The sequence below is a fragment of the Engystomops pustulosus genome, chromosome 6 (assembly GCF_040894005.1).
Source record: "Engystomops pustulosus chromosome 6, aEngPut4.maternal, whole genome shotgun sequence".
Classification (NCBI taxonomy): domain Eukaryota; kingdom Metazoa; phylum Chordata; class Amphibia; order Anura; family Leptodactylidae; genus Engystomops; species Engystomops pustulosus.
The window spans coordinates 76,794,530-76,817,407 of NC_092416.1; the positions used below are offsets into that span (position 1 = coordinate 76,794,530).

At 39.5% G+C, this 22,878-nt stretch overlaps 1 protein-coding gene across 7 annotated transcripts in view; it reads left to right on the plus strand.

The window, feature by feature from the left end:
* LOC140135331 (CMP-N-acetylneuraminate-beta-galactosamide-alpha-2,3-sialyltransferase 4-like) overlaps window positions 1–22,878 on the plus strand; it is a 106,383-nt gene that overhangs the window by 37,208 nt on the left and 46,297 nt on the right. The window contains exon 2 of one of the 7 annotated variants that reach the window (XM_072156672.1): window positions 15,421–15,705. The exons of 5 other annotated variants lie outside the window; for them this stretch is intronic. In XM_072156672.1, coding sequence (XP_072012773.1) covers window positions 15,703–15,705 — 3 coding nt within the window. In that variant the 5' untranslated portion in view covers window positions 15,421–15,702. Of the gene's footprint in view, window positions 1–10,663; window positions 10,782–15,420; window positions 15,706–22,878 lie in introns of those variants that run through there. One more of the 7 variants, XM_072156674.1, reaches the window with a different exon arrangement.

Here is a 22,878-nt window from a genome sequence, read left to right on the forward strand (position 1 = left end):
TAATATTTAGTAGATCCTCCTTTTGCTAAAATAACAGCCTCTAATCGCTTCCTGTAGCTTTTAATGAGTTAGTTGAGTTAAGCTTGATGGTCGCCGAGCATGGACAGCCCGCTTCAAATCATCCCACAGATGTTCAATGATATTCAGGACAGGGGACTGGGATGGCCCAGTTTTTACTTTGGGCGCTATTTTCCGTTACGGGGCTAAACGCAGTGAAACACTGTTATTATATTTTGATACATCGGGCATTTTCGGACGCGGTGATACCTAATGTGTTTATGATTTTTACTGTTTATTAATATTTATATCAGTTCTAGGGAAAGGGGGGTGATTAGAATTTTTAGGTTTTTTTATTATAATTTTTTTTTAAACTTTTTTAAAATTTTTATTTTTACTATTTTTCCGACTCCCTAGGGTACGTTAACCTTAGGTTGTCTGATCGAGCCTAAGAAATACTCCCATACTACAGTATCTGTTAGCACCGATCGCGGGTGTTACCAGTAAGCCTTTGCTGCAATATGCATATGGCTATGAAGTTCAAAGCTCGCTGAGGTTACCAATCCAATTTAGTTCTTCAGTAGGTCAGTAAAAAGTAGTTAAGAGTATTCAAATCAAGCAAATGATAAGGGTACCCATACTTTTGCTTCTGTCAAATTTTGTTTTAATGCATATTGCACATTTTTTCATAAGCCTCATTTCAATCCTGAAATATTACTGTGTCCATCAGTTACTTATATCAAACTGAAATAGCTGTTGCAAAAACCCAAATTTTGCTAACTAAAAATGATTAAGATTAATAGGGGTGCCCAAACTTTTTCATATGACTGTATAATTTACCACGGTAGACTGTTCTATGCAAAGCATCCAGTAAAAGAAACATCTGAGCAGAAACTGCAGATGGGTATTGCAGGATGCAGTGTGATAAGAGACACTTAGGCAGCAGTTCAGAACAAGGGGTTGCTTTTAGCTGATTTATTATGACAGCATGACAGTAATTTGCTGTTTTGTTGATAATGAGATGGCTCAGACTCTTAAAGCGTATACAAAATATTTACATGCCTATATACTAATAGTAAGTTGGTCCCTATTACATATAGTACACTTGACACAAAAGAACCAGGTTATTAATAGCCACTTTCTGTTTGTCTAGATTACTACCGTAATGTTATATTGTGGGATTTGTATGTATTTTGCATCTCTTCATCGGGTATACTTGTGGTAGAAACTGATCTGAAAACATTTACAAATGCAACTATCCTGTACAGCCTGAAACTTTTTAGAAAATGTAGACAAGTGGACCAGGGCATTGTAACCATCAATTATCAATGGTATATACATCATTTTAGTTTGACTCGGATATTGGAAAAAATGTCTGGGACCATAGAATAAACTAAAATCTAACTGGAATGATAACCTGGCAAAGAACAAAAGTTGTACCCTGGATTCTCTGCTTCATATTAAACTCTTACCCTGGGACCAGGACTCTATAAGGAACTGGATAATTAATTCTCTATATATATATCACGAGGGGATATCCTCTACATGCAATCCCTTTTTTTAGGATTATCCCAAAACAATTATAATCTGTAGGTTGGTACAACCCCCAGGGATTCATAGCATTGCAGTGCTGGGAACCTGAGTTCAAGTATCAGGGTCAACATCTGCAAAAGTTTGTATGTTCTCTCTTGCGTGGGTTTCCTCCGGGTCCTCTGGTTTCCTCCCACACTCCAAAACATACTTGTAGGTTGATTAGATTGTGAGCCCCATTGGAGACAGGGACCGATTTGGCAAGCTCTGTGCAGCGCTACATAATATAAATAAACAAATTATTGTTATTATTATTTGTTGAGGACCATGGCTGTAAGCTTCCAATTTCCATGCAGCAATATCACAAAGGGAAGGAAAAATTAGATGTTGTCTATTGTCTATAGGATTTTTGTGTGATCTTCGAACGGGCTTACATTGTAAAAGTTGATGTTTGTAGTCATTCTTTGCTCAAAATATTTGATAGAGAATGCCTTTAATATTATTTGTAATGTGTTTACGCTTTTCAAGCTCAATTCAAAATGAAAGAATTTTGGCCAAGATTCAGTGTTTTCTCTAACCACAAGATACCTGAGAACATTCTAATCTGAGCTCTAATTTCCAGAGATAGCCGAGTACAGCACTGATCTCTAACCTGCTGCTCCATAGCCTCTAGAAAAGGGATAATATTAAACCTTAGATAAACCCATTTAAGATATAAATTCTCCACCTATACACCTTGAAAAATAATTTTTATGGGAATCATTTTGATTGTCACAAACAGGTCAAAAAGGGTTGAATCACATGGGAATATAGTGTTCATGCAGGATCAAATCTCTGGGGACTGAACAATGTAGATCATAAATCCCAGGTGACTACATAATGTAAATCATAGATTTCTGTTGTCTACATAATCTACTCTGTTGACTTAACGGAGACCATAAATTTAGGGTGACTACACAATGTAGAGTAAAAATCTCTGGTGACAGCACAATGTACATCATAAATCTCTGATACGTATCCAATGTAGATCATGTCAGGTTAAGTCCAGCTGTCTCTGCCTACTTGCCCTTAATGATGGCTCCCAGCTAGGCAAATTCCCTTACTCTGGATAAAGTACAGAATAAGGAAGATGGGAGAAAAAAACATAGTCAGCAAACTTAGCGGGTTAGAACAAAATCAAACTGAAGTCACTACCAGCTAGTAGCACAGTAACAACAGACAGAGTTACAGACATACAGCTTAGTAAATAACTGGTAGTGAATCTCAGTCTCAAGAAGGCTTTATAGTTGGTGAATAAGCTGCCTGAATGGCAGCTAAGCAAAGTCAGTCAAGAATATGACCTTCATTTACCTTTCAGCCCGGCCCTGCAACAGCAGACATGACATGATAAGTCTGGTGAATACACAATGTATAATAGTATATAAGGCTGGAAAACTATGCAAGTCTATCAAGTCCAACCTTTAAGAATTGAACTAATGTTTTTCCCCATAACCAATGATATTTTTGCTCTTCAGAAAGGCATCCAGGCCTCTCTTGAACATGTACATAGAGTCCGCCATAACAACCTCTTGCGGCAGTGAGTTCCATAGTCTCACTGCTCTTACAGTAAAGAATCCCCGATTATGGTGATGGTAGAATCGCCTCTCCTCTAGGTGTAGAGGATGCCCCCTTGTCCTGGTCACAGGCCTAAGTATAAAAAGATCTTTGATGAGATCTTTGTACTGCTGTTCCGGTATTTGTACATTGTAAAGAGGTCTCCCCTCAGTCATCTGTCATTGTATTCTAGTCCCCGCATTTCCCTAATAATCTTCATTGCTCTCCTCTGCACCCGTTCCAGTTCTACTATGTCTTTTTATATACTGGTGCCAAAAACTGTACACAATGGGGCATATTTACTTACCCGGTCCATTCGCGATCCAGCGGCCCGTTCTCTGCGGGGGATTCAGGTCCGGCCGGGATTCATTAAGGCAGTTCCTCCGACGTCTGCGCTACTGCGCTGAAGTTCCCCGGAATGCACTGATCTTCACCAAGCCGGACCGAGTGAAGGTAAGAGCGAGTCCCGCAACATTTTTTTTTTTAAAATGCGGCGGTTTTTCCGAATCCGTCGGGTTTTTGTTCGGCCACGTCCCCGATTTTCGTCGCGTGCATGCCAGCACCGATGTGCCACAATCCGATCGCGTGCGCCAAAATCCCGGGAAAAACCGGCGCAAATCGGAAATATTCGGGTCACACGTCAGGAATACGCGAATCGGGCCCTTAGTAAAAAGACCCCCAATATTCCATGTGTGGTCTGACCAGTGATTTGTGTAAGGGCAAAACTATGTCCTTATCATGAATCTATTCCTCTCTTGATACATCCCATAATTTTATTTGCTTTAGCAGCAGCCGCCTGGCTCTGGTCACTAAAATTAAGTTTACCATCCACCAATACCCCCAAGTCCTTTTCAGCTCCAGTTTTACTAAGTAATTGACTGTTTAGAACATAATTGTACTTTTTGTTTCCAAGTGCATAATGCTACATTTATCTACATTACACCTCATTAACCATTTCTCTTACCACTCCTTAAGCTTCCACAAATCCCTCTGTAATGCTAAACTATCGACTTCAGTATTTATTACTTTACAAAGCTTAGTATCATCTGCAAATATTGAAACTTGACTGTGCAAACCCACTACAAGGTCATTAATAAAAATATTAAAACGATCAAAGATCTCTGGTGACTACATTATGTAGACCATAGATCTGATGACTGCACAACATAAATCATAGATCTGGCAGAACTGCACAGTTGGATGCAGTAGTATCTATATAGTGACAGAATATTCATATTCAGCTGTGCACAGCACAGCACTGCATTTGAAATAAAGCCATCAAGACATGATTAATTCCAAATACGTAATGAATGACAGCTTTAGGTGTAAAATGCATGGATATTACCAAAAGCAGAGTTTATTTCCCCAAGAGGATTTGCTGTCCATTTATGGACATTTTATGTATATAATGTCTAGAAAAGTCTAATCTCTTCTTTCTAATCTTGAATGTTGAATTAAACCGTCTGGATGTACATTCATAAAGATGTCATTTGATTGTAGACTTTGACATCGATTCGCCCACATTATTGAAAGTGTTTTTAACTTGAAAGTTTGGTGAAGAGTAAATAATTCTGTGATCATCCATTTATTATCTTATGACCTCTTTTGGTATAACTGACCTTCTTTTTAAGAACGTATGAAATTGCAAATTTGCTATACCTAAAGCATCTTCTGTTACTCTGATTGGTTAGGTTTTTTTGCCTAAAGACACGTTTCATGTGACACGTTTCATTTAAGGTATAAAACAAACATTGACATCAGTACAGTACAACAAAGTGCACCAAGCTCTGGATGCAATGCGAAAAGGAGTAACTAAAGACGTATACAATAGGCCATCGCAGTATAACCAGGACATGTACATCAGTGAATGAAAGTTACAGTCACAGGTTACAGAAAACAAAAGAACCACCTTAACATACAATAGATACAATAGAGGAATCACAGTTCACATTGCAATGCAAGCGTGATTGTAGTACAAGTAGGGCCTCCAGGATCCAATAGAATACATTCCTGAATTTAGATAAGAGAATCGGTCAAATCCCTATGGGTATACTGTAAGTAGTCAAATTGGTGGAGCACTAGCATTTCCTATTCTTATAGACAACCCTCTCATAGGAAAGCACGTTATTAACTAATCCCTTCCACATAGCTGAGGAAGGGGACCTAGGATCTATCCACCTAAGGATTATAGCTGGGAAAAGAGTTATCGTTAAAAATATCCTTACGTACCTAGGCCAGAGCTCCTCATCTAGTATTGCAAATAAGCACACCTCAAGAGTAAGAAAATTCTACACAGAGGGGAGCAAGTCAGTGACCTCTGACCGGAACGATTGCAGAGCAGGGCATTCACATATCAAGTGCACAGCGACAACAGTGAAAATTAGGAGAGGGGATTTGATGCCTCTTAAACAAATGCAAGGGGTTAAGATAACTTTAGTGTATGACATCTAATTGTTCACAGCTGGAGACACCTCTAAATGAGAACAGGTGAGATCAGAAACTATATCATCATACAAATTGGGATCAGCTCCTTCCATCTTGAAATTGCCAGAAGAGGGGTTTTGGCTCTAATTAGGTGGGAGTCAATCATTTAAACAAATCCCTCTGGATCCTGGGACCTTACAACACCAATGAGAGGGTGTTCAGAAATGGGAAGACGAGGCTCAGGAAATAGAGAGGGGAGAGCATGTCGCAGTTGGAGATGATCGTAAAATCTATCGTGAGGAATGTCATGTCTTTCCCTAAGCTGATAAAAGGATAAGAGGACATTATCTAAGTATAAACCCTTCAGGGTACAAGCATCTATTGCCTTCCAGATTTGGACATCTTGTAGTTGTGCCAGGTGAGGCAATGAAGGATTGCTCCATAAAGGAGCCTCGGCCATAACCCCCTCAGCAGGAGTAACCAACTTAGCTGCACCCATACCCTGCAGTCTGCCATGGGGGGTTGTAATTTACTTTTAAAGGAGAAGTTGCTGTCCAACCTTAAGGACTGCAGGTCCAAATGAGAGGCCTGGTGAGATTCAGGGCAGCTAGGAGATGGTGGATGATGTATTTGGGTTGAGGGATACCTCCTAACATAATAAGAGGTGTACAAACAACTGAACCTGTAGAATGGAGGATTCCAATGCTGCGGGCACCTGTGAAGTGAGACCAGCCAGTAGTTCTCCAGGTGTGTTAAAGAAATGAAACTTCTCTGCATGGAGCACACACAGGGATGCTGGGAAAATCATACTGTATGGAAGCTGCATATCCCTCAGTCGCTTTTTAACACCGAGAAAGGGCACCCTCATTTTTTGTAGAGCAGCAGAAAAATCTGAAAAGATGGAAATTGCACCGCTTCTCCGAGCCGCCTGAAAGATGATATCACAATCTTTGCTGCTGACAAGCCTTGCTAACATAGGCTGGGATCAAACTGGCAGGGGCTTGGTTGGTACCCTCTGTGCGCACTCAATGGCATAGGTTGGTGACAGGGCAGCATTGGGAAGGATTTATTTGAAACATACTTCAACAAACGCCTCAGGTTCATGGCCCTCAGCCCACCCTGGCAGCCCTATTATGCGCAGACGATTTATCAGTTTAACTGTGCGCTGGGATCTCTTGGCTGCAGCTCTTTTCAGTGTCTGTAATCGATCTGGGACTGGGGCAACCCTATCATCCTTGTCCTTGGTCTCCCGCACTCTCTCCCGCAGATTCTACATCCACATTTACCTATTCTATCTTGCAGGAAGTGGAGGAGGTGGTAGCCTCCTGGATAGCCAGGAGCAGCTGATGGGACACTTCTCTTAGTGTGGGCTTACTGGCAGACTCTTATGGTGTCAGGGGTCGCCTCCAATCCATTTGCATATGTGAAAAGTTGCCGGCTCCGTTTTTTTATACGCCGGGCCCTGCCCCAATGTATGCCGCTGTGCAAATGCAGTTGCGGGGCTGTCATACGCAGGCGCTTGTGCGCACGAAGGTCGGTGTGTGATAAATATGCCCCTTTATGTTTGTTTTTTTACATTGCCCCCCACCTTGAGAACTCATAAACACTGTTTTGGAACCCTAAACCACAGGTCCAAATGGACCTGTATTTGGTTTCGGGCCCTAAAACTGGTGATACTCCAATGATACCTTTATGTCTTTGTGTCACATTGCAGTGGTACATTGTACGTACTCGTGCGCAGTGGGGAAATATATATCTGTAATCACTTAATATTTTTGGGTCCATTTGTTCATCACTGTGTCTAGCAGTTTTCTTGCCGTCTTGTGTACCCTGCCTGCACCATGTAACACGATCACACGACAAAGATGCCAGTGCAGACTCTCTCCCACACATAGCACGCCTGGCATAACACAACATCCTTGAAGAATTCCTGCATTCTGTATCTAACCAAAGCCCAAGTTAGGAAGTGATATTTTCCAAACTGTCTGCACTTCCAGTGCCTGAAATAAATGTCAATGTGCCAGTTTTCATCACTAAGGGTGAAATCATCCCATGGGCAGTGCTGTTACCAGGAGAATGAGGTTCCTGTGTGTAACTAAAAAATAACAGACAGAATTGAGAAATCTGATTTATACTGTGCTGTAGACATTATATCTAGGCTCAGCTCCAGGGGCCCAGAACTACAAAGTAATTCGCCTCCAACCTTAAAACTGTTATTTTTGCTCCATCAGTAGCTGTGGTCACAGCCCAGTACAACCAAACTTTTCAGAAGGATTTTAATGTGTTTTTAGCAGAGAGCTTGGCTAAATATGTTCCATGATGTTATCTTATAATTACAGAACAGTAAATCCAGACAGGAATGGGAAGCACTGAATTATCAGGTTTACCCATTGGCTGCAGTTATACAAGGCACCTGCAGGTGGCAGAGTTTCTGTTTTGATTATTGTTTCATATAAGATCTATCATTCCTAATTAAACCATGAAGATTCTCAGACACTTTGGGCCTTGTGCCATTGATATTTAACCTTCACTGCAATTTAATATTATTGTTATTTGTGTTGAAGTAACAAAGTTTTTACTGCTGTTGAATTGTAAGATCTGATAAGCCGATTATCTTTGATGCCACATATCTTGTTTATGACTAAAAGGAAAAGACATCTGCTAAACATAGACCTATATAGTATCCCACTTATGCTAAAATGTAGTTGTCTGGTAGTTGCTTATCCCTCGATCATAATGACCCTGTTTATAGCATAATTTCAAAGCATCCGACAGTGGTCAGGCACGGGTTGTAACTTGAGGGGGTGCCGAGGGCGCAGTTGCAGCCAGGCCCAAGAGGCTTAGGGGGGGCTGTATAGTGTACCTTTCCTATATAAGAAGACTAGTACTCTAAACAATACATTATAATTGGGGGCCTGACAGCTTCAAGTTATGCCACTGGTCAGGAATGTGGAATAAAAAAATAAAAACAAAAAATCTGTCTATTTATTGTCTATTGTTTTGCATGTAAAATATAGATCTATTCATCTAAAATGTAAAAAATGCAGCAGCACATTCAAAAGCATCTGGATGTACACTTTAAGGGCCAGACCACACATGTATATGCACGAAAACAAAATCCCCCCACCCAACCAAAAACCTGTACGGTACTCTTACCCTAGTGCAACCTTTTAGCTTCTATTTAAGAACATTTTTGAACTTTGAGAGGCTCTTGGATTGGCGCCAAAATATGGTACTTTCATGAAAAAAGTTAATTTTTCTCTTTACTTTTTGTCTTTGCATCTTTTATAGCGTTATTGTTACATATGTACTGATAGTGTAATTGTGTTTCACTAGTGTGAACACTGGTCTATGCTTTCTGGCTACCTTGATTGATCTTGCGCCACTCCCACAGTGAATTACAGCTTTCCTCTCTGATCACCTTATGGACCGGGACCATGATTTTGCTTTAAGCTCATCCAAGTCAGTAATCTGTAGACCAAGTATTTAGTACACTCGTGGTATCCTGTTTTTGTACTCCATTTTGTTGTATCATCTTAAAAGGATTTTCCCATCTTATAAAGAGATTCGCACATAGATTAGCTTGGTGTGCCTCTAACCTCTCTGCCTCCTGAAGCATGCTATAGAACAGCGCCCCCTCCGCCCCAACCAGAAGATATATAACAGATTATTTTTTTCTTTTGCGATAAAAAGGTTCTCCATGCAATGTCCCACACCCATGCTGATATTGAGCGTGAAGAGACATTATTTTAGCTGTCAGATCAAGGGTATCTTCAATTTTTTCACAACCTTGATTGGTCTTCTTAATGTGATAGATCATCTTATTGTAGAACCACTTTTTCAATTATAATAATAATAATAATCTTTATTTATATAGCGCCATCATATTCTGTAGCACTTTACAAATCATAGGGGACATATACAAATATAATATTACATTACAGAGTACAAACAGTCATATGGAACAATAGGAGTGAGTGAGCTTACAGAGCTCTATGAGGATGAGGGGGTGACACAAGAGGTATATGAACCTTGTATAATGGCCCAGCCATTCTTTATAAGGGAACAGAATAAAAATAATTTAAAAAATAAAAATGCTGCTGCTTGGACCATCAGTCACTATCTTATATACAAAGTGCAATATATGAGTTACTCTAAAACCCAAGCTCTAGCTGCATAGCTCATCCTATAACCTTTACTGTGGGTGCCAGGAGCACATAATTCTTGTAACTCTATTACTAATCTTTCCTTGCTGGCTAGTTATTGCTAGTTACCCCATGACCCAACTATAGGGGGCTTTTACTATGCCTTCTATTTCAGTTATTTGGAGGAGAAGGGATGTATTCAGCCCCACCCTGGGCTGTTTTGAGCTTTACTTTCCTGGACTCCACTTTGGGTGTAACTGGGTGGAGAGTAGAGCGCGTAGGAGGTAGACAGGGACATGTCCTACTATATTTTCTAGTCTCCAACAGAAAACTGGCTAAAACTAAAATCACTACCAAGTGAAACCTGGTGTAAACAGGTCTGACCTGGCAGAGAAGGCTTCTGGATCTACTAGGAGACCACAGTGGTGGAATATCTATGTATTCTACCCTATGTGTCCCTCTGGCCCACATGCACTAAACTGTGAGGTAACATAGCAAAACCAACAAGCGTCACTGGTGGCACCTCTGAATCACACTCACCACTATGTAATTTGGTGCATATTTCCTGGCCTACTTTAATGATGATGTTAATGAAAAGTATTAGTATGTCAGGAAGAATATGTCTCATTATACAGTGATTAGACCTCTTTTAGAATGGACCAGCCCTTTGAAAAAATAAAATGGTAGTCATGAACTGGTAAAATAAGTGCCAGATCATGACATATGTCATTAGCCTAATCTCCTGATAAATCCATTGTAGTAATTGTTTACATCACTTGGTCTATCTATCACCTACTCACTGTATATTATTATTGGATTATGATGACGTGTAGGATAGTCAGCGAATAATCAGAACAGGTCACATTGGATCCACCCACCATTTACTTTCTAAGTAGATCTGCAAACAATGTAGAGATTCATCCACATTGTAAGAAATATCTCTAGGTCATAAAACCAAATTCCTATGAACTCTCATCAGACTGGGAGAATTTGTGGTACTACATAAACTAAACACCAATTCTGTTATACGTGAGCCTCTTGGTGCAAGTGTCTAGATACAAGAAGTGGTGATGCAGTGGTAACCGACGTCTGGTAAGAAAACTTATCCTGAGTACGATAGCATTAGGGAAGAGGCATTGTTTATTTTGTTAACAGATAATATCAGATGTTAGTTTAGTGAATAATATGCTGAACAAGAAGCCTCTGAAACACAGATTATCGCAGTGAGATATGATACCATGCAGTAAATCTGCAGTGTAATACAAAGCAGTGTAATGTATTGGATTTACGACAATACCATATACAGGCAGTCCCTGGGTTACGTACAAGATAGGTTCTGTATGTTTGTTCTTAAATTGAATTTGCATGTAAGTCAGAACTGTATATTTTATAATTGTAGCCTTACCCAAAATTTTTTTGGTCTCTGTAACAATTGGATTTTAAAAATGTTGGGCTGTCATAATAACCAGGATTACCCTTGGTAGTCCGAGCTGGTTAACCATTTATCCCATGTTTGTTTATATCTAAGGTATTTATTTTCCTGAAGGGCTATGTGTTTTTCAAATGAGCAATTATTGTTCACCTGGCTAATGATATGGCTCGCCGACGGACAGTCACTTTCTTTCCAATGTCTTGAGATAACTAATTTTGTGGCCATTGAAGTATGAGTGATGATGGTTTTTTTGTTAGTTGGGAAAAATCCTAGAACTACCAATAGCCAGTCTCAGGTCTTTGTTAGTCTGGTTTTATTGTTAAATTATTTTTGAATGTTTTTGACCGTTGCTAACAGGTACTCACCTTCTAATACGCATAAGTTCTCTCAGTAATATCCTCTACAAATTAAAGAAACTGTATGTATTACCCTCACATGGTGTTAGAATACTACAAGAGGAAACGGATTCGTATACTCTCATTACAATGTACACAGAATGGTAAAGACTTGTAACAACAAGTATTTTGTTTCTTTGTATATGTACCTATACTAAAATCTTAATAAAATGTTTATAAAAAAAAATAAATAAAATAACCAGGATTAACAATAAAGCTTCATTACAGACACATTTGATAACTGTTATAGCTGTTTATTCTAGCATAGGTCTGAAGTACAGTAAATTACCAACATCCAGAGGCCCGTTTGTAACCAGGGGTAGTCTGTAAGTCATGTGTTCTTAAGTAGGGGACCGCCTGTACACATTGCCCAAAAAATATGCAGCGTAAGAGTTTTCATCTGCAGCAAATAAGTACTATGTCAATTAACTTGACTTGACTGCCCACTTTTGTCTTTCAATGGTGGGCAGTGCAGGTCAAAAGACGTTGTATTTTCTCCTGCTCCTGCACTAATTGAGGGAGCAGGACCAGGTCTCAGACTTTCAGACACAACCAGAGACCCTAAAGAGAAAGTAGAATATTACTGATTCTGCCTTCTCCTTTGAATGCAGGAGCTGTGAGGTGCATCCAGCCCTGAAAGAGTTAAGAATAGCTGCTGGGTCTGAGTCTGGGCCATGAGAAAAGGAACTTGCACTTGTCAGAAACAGATTTTACGTCTGGTGTCTTGTCCATCAAAAAAAGAATTGCATTTTAACCCGGAAACAATTCCTCTGGATCTCTCTAATGACTTTTTACCAGTACAGCTCTGCCCCCAACACAGTCATAATTGCCCCTTTGGCCCCAAACGATACATATCATAGTCATGTATCAGTCGATAGACCAGTGCAGAGTAGAACTAGACTAATCTGGTGCAGTATAAGACTGGCAAGTCGCACTTTGCACCTCCTATTAATTGGTCTAGTTTGCTGGGTCACAATAATTAATTTTCTGATGTACAGACCGAATTTTCTGGGGCATGGGCTAATATCTGGTTCAACCACTCACCCTTTTGCCGTGGCCTTGTCTCCTTTTTTGTACCAATCAGAAAACTGCCTAAAAAGGTTAAAAACCTCAATAAATGTGACGTACTGCATTTCAGGGACAAATTACTACAATATCCTGGTGTAGACTGATTCATACATCTCCACCATCATTAATCTGGCGCAGCAGAGAACTGTCTGGTCAAAAGTAATGCACATTTCACATAAAAGAGGGAATTCTATAAAGGACATTTCATACCCTACCTGAAAATACTAATAGTTTAACCCCTTAAGGAATTAGGTTTTTTTCGCTCATTTCTCGCTCTACACCTTCAAAACTCCATAACTTTTTCATTTTTCTGTGTACAGAGCTGCGTGAGGGCTTATTTTGTGCGTAACAAATTTTACTTCCCGTAATGTTATTTATTTTAACATGCTGTGTACTGGGAAGCTGGAAAAAAATTCCAATGTGGAAATTTTTTTTTAAAAAAAACGCATGTGCGTCACTTTCTTTGTGGGCTCAGTTTTTATGCATGGGCGCTCCAAATAACACCTCTGCTTTATTCTTTGGTTCGGCACGATCGCGGTGATACCAAATTTATACAAGTTTTATTGTGTTTTAATACATTTTCAAAAATTAAACAAATGTGTACAAAAAAGAAAAAAAAATTCTCTTCTGTCGCTAATAACTTTTTCATACTTTCGGGTACGGAGCTGTGTGAGGGGGTCATTTTTGGCGAAATGAGCCAATGTTTTCATTGCTACTATTTTGAGGTCTGTGCGACATTTTGATCACTTTTTATTCAATTTTTTATGTGATGTAAAATGGTGTAAAAGTCACATTTCGGACCTTAGGGTGCCATTTCCCCTTTCGCAGTTCACCGCCAGTTATAATCGTTTTTAAATTTTGATAGATCGGGCATTTTGGGACGCGGCGATACCTAATGTGTTTGTGATTTTTACTGTTTATTATGTTTTATATCAGTTCTAGGGAAAGGGGGATGATAATATTTTATTAATTTTTTTACTTTTTTTTCACGATTTTTTAGACTATCTAGGTTACATTAACCCTAGACCCCCTACTGTATTGCAGTATATGGTGTTTTTGCATGTGATTCGTTATAATGAGCCACTGGCTTATTGTAACGAATCTGCAGAAATCATTCAGCATCAGGTCTGAAAAAAAGTTTTATTTTATTGTATAATCAAAATCAAGATTTACAGGATATCATAGAGAAAAGATACATATTCACATAAATACAGTCAGGGACACATAGAAATACAAATACCAGTCCCCTATTATATTTTGCTGGTTAAATAGCTGATTGGAGGGGAAGTGGGAGTTGCTGTCCATTGACAAGATTTACAGTGTCTTTCAAAGCTTGAGCTGTAGCTACTGTCATCTCTGGTTATAGAAATAAGTTCTTATCTGTAGCCTCTCAGCTGTATCTATCCACCGCTGACTTGCTGGAGTGTGATTACCCAGACTCAAGTATGTTATCTGTCTGTAACGCTTCTAAACCTTCATATGTATACGCTGCTGGTACATTGTAGAAAATGCACTCCCTGATAAAGTATTCCAGTAATGTGTGGGATGAACTGTGTGGCCGGGAGGCTCCAGCTGTGGATTAGGTGTGATGTCATTAGCGCTTACCATCAGGGTGCGGCGCTAGAACAAATATCATATTTATTTGGCACACAATTAATATGTGTGTTAACTATTGCTTGGCCTGGAGCTGTACAGCATGTTCGTCAGCAGCAACCACCATTCCCTAATTATGTCAAATTGTCTTGTAACAAGTACATGTTCTGGGTGTGGCCGCAGGCATATATTTGTATTTTCTAATTAGGATTATTTACACCTTGTTAATTTTTTACTACTCTTCCTGTTTTTTAGGTGCAGGCAGGAAATCCTGGTCTATTATTATTAGAAAAATCCCTATGTAGAAGAAGGACCTCTATATGAAATCAGAATCAGACTGAGAATGGATGGAAATGTTATGAGCAGCATACTACTTCTCCATACTTGTAGAGTTCTGATGTGTGAATGAGGCCCTATGATGAAAATCTACATTTTAGGCAGCATCTAAAAGCATTTTACTATTAGTTACCCCTGATGAGGCCCCTTCTACACTCGCCATGTGATGCGATGAACTCGCATCACACTCGCAACGTGTGCTGCCCGGATCGCACAGCCCTAACGCTGCAAACCAGAACTGAACTCACATGCTGAGTTCAGTTCCGGTTTGCAGCGTACAGGCCTTGGAATCCGTGCAACATGCGTTGCGAGTGTTAGGGGGCCTAACGCTATAGCAGATTTTATTGTATATTAGAAGCAGAGTGTGTCAAGATCTATGTGTAACTAATACTTAGTATAGTTTACAGATCTATAGTATAGTTTAGCATCTAAATAGAGAATATTTAACCTCTTCTGTACCCGATACTAGAGGACTGTATAGACCAGTGATGGCAAACCTTTTAGAGGCCAAGTGCCCAAACTACAACAAAGACCCGCTTATTTATCACAAAGTGCCAACACAGAAATTTAATTTGTGATCTATACTCCCTGCTCTGTCACAGTTTTCATTGATACCAGCACCCTGAGGACACCAATAAAGCAGAAAATAGTCCCAGGTAGAGCTATCACTTTAAAATACCTCTGTGCACAGCAAGTCCTGGGCTGTCTGGGACTGCAGGAAGATACCTGGAGTCATCTCTGGTGATGGCCTGAGTGCCCACAGAAAGGGTTCCGAGTGCCACCTCGGGCACCAGTGCCATAGGTTAGCCATCACTGGTATAGACTGACAACAATTGTAAAAGATCTTAGGACTGAACTGGGTTTCTGTCATGGATGTTAACTTTAAATGTTCTAATTTATTGGTCAGATACCACAGACTGAGCACAGTGCGGCGGATTGGTCAAAAGCCACCTGTGAGTGGACCTCAAACATTCAGTGAAAAAAAACTATGAAACATTTTAAAAAATTTTAAAACCCAAACTGCCCCGTCATGGGAGGACAAAATCTTTGCTGACATCACAGAGTGCGCTGGCCAGGCCGTGCGCATGGAGCTGTGGCGGACCTCGCCCCCGGCCTGAAGATAGAAGAGGCGCTGTTGTAGACCCACCGCGAACATGGGGATAGAAGAGGAGCTGCCCAGGCCATCGGAATGGTGAGTACAGGCAGGTTTGTTCTTAAGTTGAATTTGTATGTAAGTTGGAACTGTATAATTATGACAAAACTAGGACTGTATCACAAATCCAAATCCACTGTAAAGCTACACACATGAATAAACTGCCATGTGAATACCAGAAAAGGAAACATGTGTCATGTAGCAAAAAACTATAATACTTTATTAAATACACAAATAACAAAAACCAAACATGAATCGGACAAAACAGACTATAAAAACAATTAAAAAGGGTGCCAACAGAGTGCACCCATATGATGGATAACAACTGGAGCCCGACACCTGATAATGTCAGGACCACCAGATCCTGTTGTGATAGTTTGTTTTATTGTTGACATGACTATAGTCACCTTGTATCATTTTAATATGGAACATTGAGTAAAAAAAAAGTTTTAAAGGAAGCCTACCACATTAAATAGTAGGTGTAAGCTGCAAATACCGAGCACCAGCTCAGGGTGAGCTGGTGCCGGAGCATATTTTCTGTTATTGTCATAAACCACTGTATCACGGTTTAAACACTTTTTAATCTTTATATGTGCGCGCATGGTGCGCCGACGCTGCTTCACATATAAAGATTAAAAAGTGTTTAAACCGTGATAAAGCGGTTTATGACACTAACGAAAATTGGTATTTAATGTGGTAGGTTTCCTTTAACTGTATACCGTGCTGGACCGTTTTGGATATTTCCTGCATGCATTTGAAAATATTAATCTGCCTTTTTTTTTACTCTCAGAGTAATGGCTGCTTTCTGTCAGAGTGCCCTTTCAGCCTGTGCAGATACAGTACTTGTTTCACTTTGAATAATGACACACTCTTACCGGTAATTAAAAGTAAAGTACTATAAAATGCCTTAAAAATTAATTGACCTAAAATATTTATTCTTATTTCACGTGAGAAAAAACATGCATATGTGTATTTTTATATAATTTATGTAAACAGAATTGATAGGGAAACCACTATTCTGAATATTGGCTTAACACGTGGCTAATGGACCATTGAAGGAAATGAAAATGAGAGCTATAGTAATACCCTTTTTCACAAGGCACCGTTCTTCGTGAGTAAGGCAGAGTATATGGAACTGTAAATAGCATCTGTATGAAAGCAGCATGTCATCTGACTACTTTGAGAACTCTATCAGTATTTTTCTAGTAATACAATTATATGAGGTCCTTGTATTTACCTATAGTTGGCCTACAAACTAAGGGTGCATCCAAAAAATGTAAATACGGTAAAATACTTAAAAACAACACACAATTTTAAAAAGACACCAAAAGTATGAAAAATTAGGCTTCCTAATTTATTAAAATACCAAAAACAAGTATGTCAAATCCAAAACAATTCAGTAAGTGGTCACATGGGCCGCTTGCATTACGTTTAGAAATGCAATGCATTCACCTGTGGGTGGGGCATGGCCAAATCACATATATGTTTCCATTGGAATGCATGAAAAATGCGTGAAAAACACTGGGTGCTCTTTACTGATTGCACTGAAAACACATATGCGATTGGGCCAAGCCCTGACCCCGGGTGTTTGAATTGTGTTTCTAAACGCAATGCAAGTGCCATGTGTGACAGCACCCTAAGAAGTTACAACCAAAATCAGGCTGAACTACCCCACATCTGTCATGAACCTAATAGCATGGGGGTTGATTTCAGATGACCACTACCACCAACTCCAATTCTTGGCATTTATGAGAAATTTGTGTCGTTAATTTTGGCAGCATTATCTTGACAAGGTTCTCAGCTGTCAAGTGGGTGATCCAGGACTGGAGCAGACAGCCTGGCACTGCCCACCTAAGTCTAATTAGCATATTTAGAATAGCACTGATTTCTATATACGCTAATGAATATCACCATAAGAGTACAGGCAGTCCCCGGGTTACATACAAGATAGGGTCTGTAGGTTTGTTCTTAAGTTGAGTTTGTATGTAAGTCGGAACTGTATATTTTATCATTGTAATCCCAGCCAGAACTTTTTTGGTCTCTGTGACAATTGGATTTTAATAATGTTGGGTTGTCATAAGAATCAGGATTAACAATAAAGTTTAATTACAGACACATTTGCTAATTGTTACAGCTGTTTATTGTAACTTAAGGCTAAAGTACAATAAATTACCAATATCCAGTGGTCCGTTTGTAACTAGGGGTCGTATGTAAGTCGAGTGTTATTAAGTAGCCTGTACTGAGCTCTTGTGGATCTACATGGCAGGTGGGATTTTACCCAAATGCCATCTCAACAACCCTTGTCTTGCTCTCAGCAGGAGGTGAGGGTTGGACATGTTGTTGCACAGAGATTTCATCATTTCTTTATACCATCCCCATATAAGTGGTGGGTACATAATGTCACTATATGGCAGATATGTCACTAAGCCACAAGTGTTTAACATTCCAGAGCTGTCACCAAAACACAATGTTACATCTCATGAGCAGACAAAAGTCTCCTCAGAGACTTGCCAGAGCATTAACTGTTAGCAATCATTATCTCAATACTCGGGGGATACATGTTGGCAGCGCAGCTTTACAAACAGGTGATATAAGCTGAACAAGTAAACTTAAAGGGGCATCTCCTTATCTTTTCAACACCTTAATATTATGAGATAAGAAACCACAAAACATATAAAATGTCTTATTCACCGTGTAATGGAACACCAAGAACTATATTCCCACAATGCACAAATGTCTTGAAAACCCTCATGCAATAGAAACAATCATACTAGAAGTTGTTGTGTTGTTGTTCATAATGGATCATAGGTTGAAGACCCCTTCCAGAGATAGTTATAGGGGATCTGTGAAACTGACAATAAATGGCCTAGCCTTAGCACAGGCCATTACCAAAGTTCTGAAATCCAGATCCAGTTCTGATCAGCTGAACATACAGGTGCACGTTTATGCAAACTTCAATGGTGCAGTTTACCTCACTAACGTGCAGAGTGCTCCAGTTTATTGAATACTGGCGCATGGTTTTCAATAATCTGGCGGACCCTGCACTGCTCAGAAAGTGTGGACCAACTTCTTTTTAGTGCACCTTTAACATAGAGCAGTAATAAATGTGGTGTACACTGGGGCACATTTACTTAACCGTCCCGTTGACACAGCCGATCCGGATTGTCCGACGAGGATTCGTGTCTGCCGCAATTCACTAAAATCGTGCGTCCAATTTTCTGCATGTGTCACTTCCCCGCTGAGATCTGCCGGAGTTCACCGTCTACCTCCCGATGTATGTGAGTTCTGATCTTGCCACACAATTTCATTTTTAAATTCTGCTGTTTGTCCAAATCAGTCAGGTTGTCCGAGGGCCACGCCCCTCGATTTGTGTTGCATGAACACGCCACAATCCGATCGCGTGCGCCAAAAATCCAGGGCAATTCAGCGCAAAAATGGAAAAATTCGGGGAACCCGAGGGAAATGAATCCGACGGACCCTTAGTAAATGTGCCCCAATCTGACAGTATACAGTCTGGTGCAGAATTTTGCTGTGCAGTGCATACAGTGCGGCCGCAACACAAAACTGCCGCTAACACTTCGTAAATACACATGCAAGCAGTATGCAGGTTATTTTCAGTGCAAAAAATGGCACCAACACTTTAATAAATGTGGGTCATGGAGTCTAAAATAGATGGCTCCATACACGCTAAAGGGCAAAGCGTATCCAACCAATCTACAGTTAATGATGTATCCTAAAGATAGTCAAGTCCATGACAACCCCTTTAAACAAAATACAAACAGAGCAGTATGCAATGAATGCTTATAAAGGGTAACCACCTGTATTGTTGCCTTCTAAAGCATCCACAATGCTATGCACTATATCGCCCAAGCCGTGGAATCAGACAAGACTAGGGTGATCCTGACCTCAAGTCGAAAGTGGTTTCGATATGTCTTATCCTATTTATGTTTCTGCCTTCTGACATGTAAAATAGATGGTTCTGTACATAAACCGATTAACAGTGCAAGACATGAATAACAGAGCTATCAGCTCATGGTGTGCACTACACCTGATAAACCTCCAGACATTAGATAACAAGTCATTTCCGCAAGCTGCACTGATAAGGATTACTTCATACGAGCACCCCTGCAATACTACCTGCCTACCACTGGGGACAGATAATGACCCACATTTATCAAAACCAGTGCAGTCTGTACTATGTGCAGTTTACCTGTGGAGTGTGCAGGGGGCACTAGATTCATTAAAACTGGTGCACAGTCTTCATTAACCCCTTAACGACTTGGCCTTTTTTAGTTTTTTCACTTCCATTTTTCACTCACCAACTTCAAAAATCTATAACTTTTTTATTTTTCCACATAAAGAGCTGTGTTATGGCTTATTTTCTGCGTAACAAATTGCACTTCATAGTGACGGTATTTAATATTCTATGGCGTGTACTGGGAAGCGGGAAAAAAATTCCAAATGCAGTGAAAATGGTGAAAAACCACATTTGTGACGTTTTCTTGTGGGCTTGGATTTTACAGCTTTCACTCTGCGTCCCAAATGACATGTCTACTTTATTCTTTGGGTCGGTACGATCATGTGGATACCAAATTTGTATAGGTTTTATAATGTTTTCATACATTTAAAAAAATTAAAACCTCCTGTACAAAATATTTTTTTTTTATTTTGCCATCTTCTGGGGCCAATAACTTTTTCATACTTTGGTGTACGGAGCTGTGGCTAGTGTCATTTTTTGCGAATTTTGATGGCGTTTTCATTACTATAATTTTTGGGACTGTGCGACCTTTTGATCACTTTTTATTAATTTTTTTATATTTTTCAAAATGGCAAAAAAAATGCCATTTTCGGCTTTGGACGCTATTTTCCGTTACGGGGTTAAACGTAGTGAAAAAACATTATCATATTTTGATAGATCGGACATTTTCGGACGCGGCGATACCTAATGTGTTTATGATTTTTACTGTTTATTTATTTTTATATCAGTTCTAGGGAAAGGGGGGTGATTTGAATTTTTAGGTTTTTTTATTATAATTTTTTTTTTTTAACTTTTTTTTATTTTTACTTTTACTATTTTTCAGACTCCCTAGGGTACTCTAACCCTAGGTAGTCTGATCGATCCTATCATATACTGCCATACTACAGTATGGCAGTATATGTGGATTTTACTCCCCATGCATTACAATGTGCAATTAGCACATTGTAATGTATGGGTTAAAACGAAGTAGCCTCGGGTATTCGGAACACCCGAGGTTACCATAGCGACGGATCGCCGCTCCCCGTGACGTCATCGGGGAGCAGCGATCCACGACAAGATGGCCATCTCTTTAAAGCTGCCGGCAGCATTGCCGGCGGCGATCGAGGTGAGAACACCCGCGATCGGTGCTAGCTGCAATATTGCTGCAATATGCGTCGGGAAGGGGTTAACCCCTTAGTGACCAAGCTTATTTGCGCCTTGATGACCAAGACCTATTTTTCAAAACCAGCATGTGTCACTTTATCTGGTCTAACTTTAGAAGGCTTTAACTTACCCAAGCGATTTTTGAGTTAGTTTTTCTGTTACATTTTCTACTTCAAAATAGTGGTAAATTTTGGTTGATATATTTAACATTTATTTATGAAAAAGGGTGAATTGGGTAAATATTTTGAAAAAAAAATGCTAATTTCAAACTTCAAAATGTTGTTTTTCAAACTGATCATCTTATTACCCAAATTAGTCACTAACTAACATTTACCATATCTCAGCTTTGTGTTGCCATCATGTTAGAAGTGTCCTTTTGTTTTATTACGACACTGGAAAGATCACAAATCGAACATCATTCTCTTAAATTTTCAAAATTTTTTTAGAATCAATTATTTTAGGGGCCATTTAATTCCTATAGGGGTTTTGGAAGTTCTGTTAATAGAAACCCAACATATAACCCCGTTCTATTAATTTCACCCCTCAAACTATTCAATACAGCAGGTAGGAAGCTTGTTAACTCTTTATGTATTTTACAGAAATTCAAAGAAAATGAAGGTTTGAATTTGGAATTAACTAATATTTATCAGTTCAGTTAAGGTGTTGGAAACACAATGTTACCAAAATATGTTATCACGAGTGGAGCCTTTGGATTGCATTTCGAAACGCAACCAAAATGCCACGTGTGAACATGGACTCTTTACCTTCTGTTTATCGCTCCCTACTTTAAAAAAACGTTTTTATTTTTCCGTGTACAGAGATGTGTGGAGGCTTGTTTTCTGTGTAACAAATTATACTTCCCAGTGATGGTATTTGATATTCCATCCTGTGTACTGGGAAGAGGAAATACAATTCAAAATGCTTATATATTCTTTGGTTTGGTACGATAGGTTTTTTAGGTGTTTTACCAAATATATTTTACCAAAAATTAAAAACTTATGTATCCCTCAAAAAATTATTAACTTTACCATATTCTGACTCATACTTTCATACTTAGGATTACAGAGTTGGCTAAGGTGTCATTTTTCCAGGACAAGCTAATGTTTTCATTGTTACCATTTTGGGGACCGTACGACCTTTAGATCACTTTTTATTAACTTTTTTATATGTTGCAAAACAGCAAAAAAGTTGCGATTTGGACATTTGAGCGCATTTTACCGATTTCCAATGGGGGGGTCCATGCAATCCTTTTGGCCTAGCCTAATGCCTAATGACGGAGAAATTCGTATTTGTGGTCACTAAGGGGATAATCTTCTGAAACCTGCATGGATCTGGAAGTGTGTACCATTTTGTTTCTGGTGCACTTTGTTCATACTGCAGAATTGTGGCGCACGTCAGAAATAAATGTGGCATAAACTCTGACTGATTTTTACTATCTTGTTGGACACAGTGCAGCCCCGACACAAAACTGGCGCAGACACTTTATAAATACATGTACAAGCAGTTTGCACGTTCTTTTCAGTGTAAAGGCATCAGCTTTGGTGCAAATGGGTCTTCCAAGTGGACAATAACCAGAAGCATACTGCCACCTGATTACAAAGTGGCTTAAAGGGAACCTGTCACCAGGGACCTCATTTTCACTAAAGACAGATTGTAAAAGCCCATGACACCTGCAGTGCAAAATGACTCTCTGCCTTTTCTAAGCATTTGCATTACAATATAATTGTGTGTTATAACTTACTCTTGAATCCTGACAAAATCCTGGGGTAGTCCTAGGAGTTGGGCTTTGGTTTGGATTCATTTCAGAAAAC